Source organism: Magnolia sinica, chromosome 4 (assembly GCF_029962835.1).
Source record: "Magnolia sinica isolate HGM2019 chromosome 4, MsV1, whole genome shotgun sequence".
Taxonomy (NCBI): Eukaryota; Viridiplantae; Streptophyta; class Magnoliopsida; order Magnoliales; family Magnoliaceae; genus Magnolia; species Magnolia sinica.
Window position 1 is genome coordinate 102,203,485 of NC_080576.1, and position 4,633 is coordinate 102,208,117.

At 36.2% G+C, this 4,633-nt stretch overlaps 1 protein-coding gene across 1 annotated transcript; it reads left to right on the plus strand.

Moving 5' to 3' along the window:
* The first annotated feature begins 2,500 nt into the window (after positions 1–2,500).
* Positions 2,501–3,480, plus strand: LOC131244619 (DNA polymerase delta catalytic subunit-like). Its single transcript, XM_058244126.1, has 3 exons — positions 2,501–2,950; positions 3,044–3,133; positions 3,215–3,480. The coding sequence occupies exons 1-3, from the start codon at positions 2,747–2,749 to the stop codon at positions 3,377–3,379; spliced, it is 459 nt and encodes a 152-aa protein (XP_058100109.1). The 5' UTR covers positions 2,501–2,746; the 3' UTR covers positions 3,380–3,480.
* The last annotated feature ends 1,153 nt before the right edge of the window (positions 3,481–4,633 follow it).

The following is a 4,633-nucleotide window of genomic DNA, read 5'->3' on the forward strand; positions in this document are numbered from 1 at the left end:
CAACTTCTTTCCCTTCTGAGTCCCGATTAGAATACTCATAACCATGACAAATTGGAAAGCCATCCTTAGTAATTTCTCATTTCCATTGTATCATGATCCGATCATTATTGTTTTGTGCACATTGGCTTGTCTTTTGGACACCTTGTGATCTTTGCCGTGATGCAGGGTGGCAGACAAGGACTGGGGAGCTGATTTTAGGAAGCTGTCTGCTAGTGCAGCTCTTGTTGGCCTTACTTTATGGTTTGACCATATGCAGGCAAGTCTTCTTTCACTAGCTACATCACTAAGCTTTATTTATTGTCAAGGAAACCAGTGGTGGATGATGAAATGATTAAAATCATGCTTTCTTTAAACTAATGATATCTATCAGAACATCTTCTCTTGCATTGAGAATGGCCTTGACTTGATGCTTTTATCGTCCAGAATCATGTAGATCTTGCTCATCTGGATGATATTTTTTCCCCTTTAAATATCTTGGAGCTGATCTTTTGTGTTGCCTTGCAAACTTTACAGGTTTCTTATTATTTTAACAATCCAGATGTCACAGAGTGATTTTCAAGGTTCCTCCTGCCCTGCAGATATGTTTTTTTTTTTAATCTCATACTGCAATACATCTTAAGTAGCAGTTGTTGCCAATGGAATGATATGCATGACTAGGACCCTATAATTATGATCATGATACCACTATGTGCAGGAAAAGGGTTTCAGCTCAGGTGATATCTTTATCAAAAGAGTTGTTGCCAAGGTAGGGGACTTTGTCGATGTGAGTTTCCCCTCCAGCTAATTTTTTTAAAATCACTTTCATTGATCAAGAATGATTCAATATGCATTTGATTCCATACTTCATTTTCTAATGCTAAGCATCGGACATGCATGTGTTTTGCCTTTTGATAGGTTCGTGATGGAAAATTGATGGTGAATGGAGTAATCCAAGATGAAGATTTCATTTTAGAGCCACTTGAATATGAAATGGATCCTATGGTAAGTTCTCCTTTTGAACTTTGCAATATATATAACTTAAAACTTGGCAAGAATTTTCAGATTGTCTCAACGATTTTATTTTATTTTATTTTATAAAAAGAGAGGAAGAAACTAGATCAGTTTTTGGTGTGTTGCTCATGGGAATTCAGGAAGCAATGGTTCTGTGCAGATTGGTTTTTTAAAAAGTGATGAGCTGAAATGCTTTGAAACTTTTGCTGACTTCTTGTAACTGATCCTTGACCTAACATGTATGATGACTGAAGCAATCATGCTGCTGAAATGCTTTGGAACTGTTGCTGATGTCTTGTAACAGATCCTTGACCTACATGTATGATGGGCAAAGCAATCATACCACCTAAATGCGTTTAACTTATTTACTGTGAGTTGTATCCGGATTATGTGTAATTAGTAGTATTATGAGTTTTGACTAGGAATTATTTTGTTAATAGGCCTTTACTACATAACCGAGAGCAAATATTAGACACTGATTCGGAACTAGAAGTTAAAAGAGGAGGAAGTTGATCATGGGATATGTATCATTCATTTAACAAAACTTTGCTTAGTTTTTCATGAACTCGTCCTTTTCTTGACTTTGTTTGAGAGTGATTCTATAGGCCACATGAAGTGATTTTTTTGCAGGTTCTTTGGGTGATTTGCTAATCAATCTGTTTGGTAAGATAACCTGCAAATCTATCAGTTGTGTCCACACCACTGTTTTGAATAGTGTCGTAGCGTAGCGTAGCTACGATGCTAAAGTTAGCAAATAGCGTAAATCCCTTGTGGCGTATGCTATAGGGGTCGCAGCCTATGTAGCGTCATAGTGTACACTAGGTTTTTTTGTATTTATTAATGATAATTATATTTTGTATTTAATACTTGATTTCTTTTCGTACTTGTGACTTAGTACTCAAGAAAAAGAAGTACCATGGCATACCATAGCATTCACTCGAAACTAAACAGCCCCTAAAGTTTTTCTTATTTATATAATATGAATGGCGCGTTTCCTAATATTTTCTTGTTTACTCCAAACCTTTGCTTAGTTGTTCCATGTAATGGCTCAATAGGCCCCAAGGTTGAGGGTTTGAGTTGGTGCTAACACCATCAAAACTTATTTAATATGAATACAATCAACTAAAAACTTTGTAAAATTGTCATGCGATTCTTGCATAAAACATATCTAGATTCTAGACATGCAGGCCCATTTATAGAAACCCTCTTTATGAGCAGTTTGGATCCTTGAAATTGGAAACTAAAGATTTGAGTATAAATAAGTTTTAGTAAAATATTTCACTTTATAATTTACCAAAATCCACAATCTTGAAGGGCTAGTGGTTTGATGCTTCGACATAAAATAAGAAACCAATCTGTTCATGGTTCATGATATATGACTTGTGAGAGAAAATAGGAATAAATGGAATAAACCTGTAGTGGAAGACATGATCCATGTGACAATTGGAAGCTGAGGCAATTATTACACCATATCTTGATCAGCATGCCTGTAGATGTGTGGCATAGTCATTTCCTGAACTCAATCCATGTCAGGTAACTTCTTACATGTATCTGACCAAACTTAAACATGATAACTTTTTCCACATTCCTCTAACCCCAAAACAAGCATAAAACCAACTCCACTTTCTAATTTAGGAGATGCATGGATGAGAGGATCTCTACCCTATGCTTCCCATCTTAGTACTTCATGCTCATCTTCTTGCTCTTTTTTTAATATTGAAATCTGGTCTCTGATAAAGTACAGCTAATTGTTCTCATGATTTCGAATCAGTATTTATTTAAACAAATTGGATGTCATTCCTATCTTTGTTCTTACAGCAAGATGCATTTTTATTTTCTTTTATTGCATGCTCTTATTTTCTGCTTGTGTGGTTGTCATGAAAAGCGGGATGCTGCCACTGCTCCAAATGTTGGGGATCGTGTTCTGTATGTTATTATTAAAGCTGCAAAAGGTGCCAAGGTAGTTGGTTATGTGATGCTTGTTCTTTGTGAGTTGTTTTTTTTCTGTGTTCGTTGGTAACGCTTTCAAATCCACTGGTTCATAATGAAACAGGCTTATGAAAGGTCGGAGGATCCTATCTTCGTGCTAGAGAATAACATTCCAATTGATTCCCATTACTATCTCGAAAATCAAATTAGCAAGGTGTTATTTGGTATTTCCTTCAAGATTTACTTCACCACTTTCTTTGATTGACCTGGTTATTGAGTATTTTCCATGTTACAGCCGCTTTTGAGAATATTTGATCCCATTCTGAAGAATGCGGAAAAGGAACTTCTCCATGGCAGCCACACAAGATCAGTTTCCATTTCAATTCCTTCAAACAGCGGTATCATGAAATTTGCTAAGAAACAACTTTGTTGCATTGGCTGCAAAGCTCTAATCAGGTAAGTTTCCTACATTTGCTAAGTTATGGTCCTAGTGCATAATTGTCAATGTATCGTGTGTATGACATTCACCCCCTCCAATAGGTTGGTCCGGCCATGAAGATCACCTAGCACATAAATCGGGTATATCCACTCATCAGATGTGCCACACATGTACTTTGGATCGGCTGAGCAGTTGTCCATTGTTTTTTGTGGTTTGGCCTACTTGATTATTTGATCAACCTGAAATTTGCATCAGGTGTTTTCATGGAGGTGCCAACCTTTTTGATTGGTTGGATGTTAGACACGCTTGAAACATTGAATCTTATGTGCTGGTTGGTCAATAACCAATAGTCCAACTAGTTGCACATGAGACCTCGTGTGTACTCGTGTGTATCATCGTCATCATCATAGCCTTCCCTCAGGTATTTGGGTCAGCTTTGTGAATCTCATTTCACCAATCAATCCTAAGGCTCTATGCTATGCAACTGAACAAGCCTTCATATACTTCCTCACCACCTTGATCCAAGACCTTTTTAGGTCTTCCTGTCATATTCTTTTTGAGGCCTTTCAACTCCTATCATTATTCCTTGCTGGAGCTCTCTAGTCTTTGTTGCACATGACCGATCACCTCAACCTGCTCTAGATCATTTAATTTCTTATTGGAATTATTCTTATGCTGTTCCAATGAACTCATTTTTAATTCTATACTTTCGTCCCAAGCATAGCCAGTCAAATAGCTGTCTTATGAAAATTTCCTAGTTTCATTGACATAGGAGCCGATCAATTTCCTTGTTTCATAGACATTCCCATGATGAAGGGCTTGATCCAAAATGACATAGGAGTCGGGAGGAACACTTGTTTCATAGACATCCACCGATGGATAAACGAACTTATATGTATTTATGTGTGAATGAATGTGATGTGGATAAGATTGTTTGTGTTTGGATGAATGTACTTTTATGTTTGGATGGATTTACTAGTTTGGGTTTATATGGATGTGAATGTGAATGTGAATATGATGCATTATACTATATAACAGGTGTATATCAGGAAAAATATGATGAAATATATTATAACAGGTGTATATCAGGAAAAATATTTTTTTTGTGAAATTTTGTGCCGGAATATTGATTTTTTAAAAGAGACTTTTAGCTACGAAATTTTTCGTAGGCAAAAGTTTTGTAACTATTACTAGAGGTGGAATGAATATTTTTTAATTTTCGCTGCTAAAAGTCTTGTAAAGTTTTTTTAGCGACGAAAGTTTTCATCGCTAAAA

What these genes read in the sequence shown, in the direction of transcription:
- LOC131244619 (XM_058244126.1), top strand. Translation starts at nt 2,747, where the DNA reads ATGATTTCGAATCAGTATTTATTTAAACAAATTGGATGTCATTCCTAT. An exon ending in AAGCTGCAAAAGGTGCCAAG is followed by an intron (nt 2,951 to 3,043) that starts GTAGTTGGTTAT and finishes ATAATGAAACAG; the next exon opens with GCTTATGAAAGGTCGGAGGA. An exon ending in TCGAAAATCAAATTAGCAAG is followed by an intron (nt 3,134 to 3,214) that starts GTGTTATTTGGT and finishes TCCATGTTACAG; the next exon opens with CCGCTTTTGAGAATATTTGA.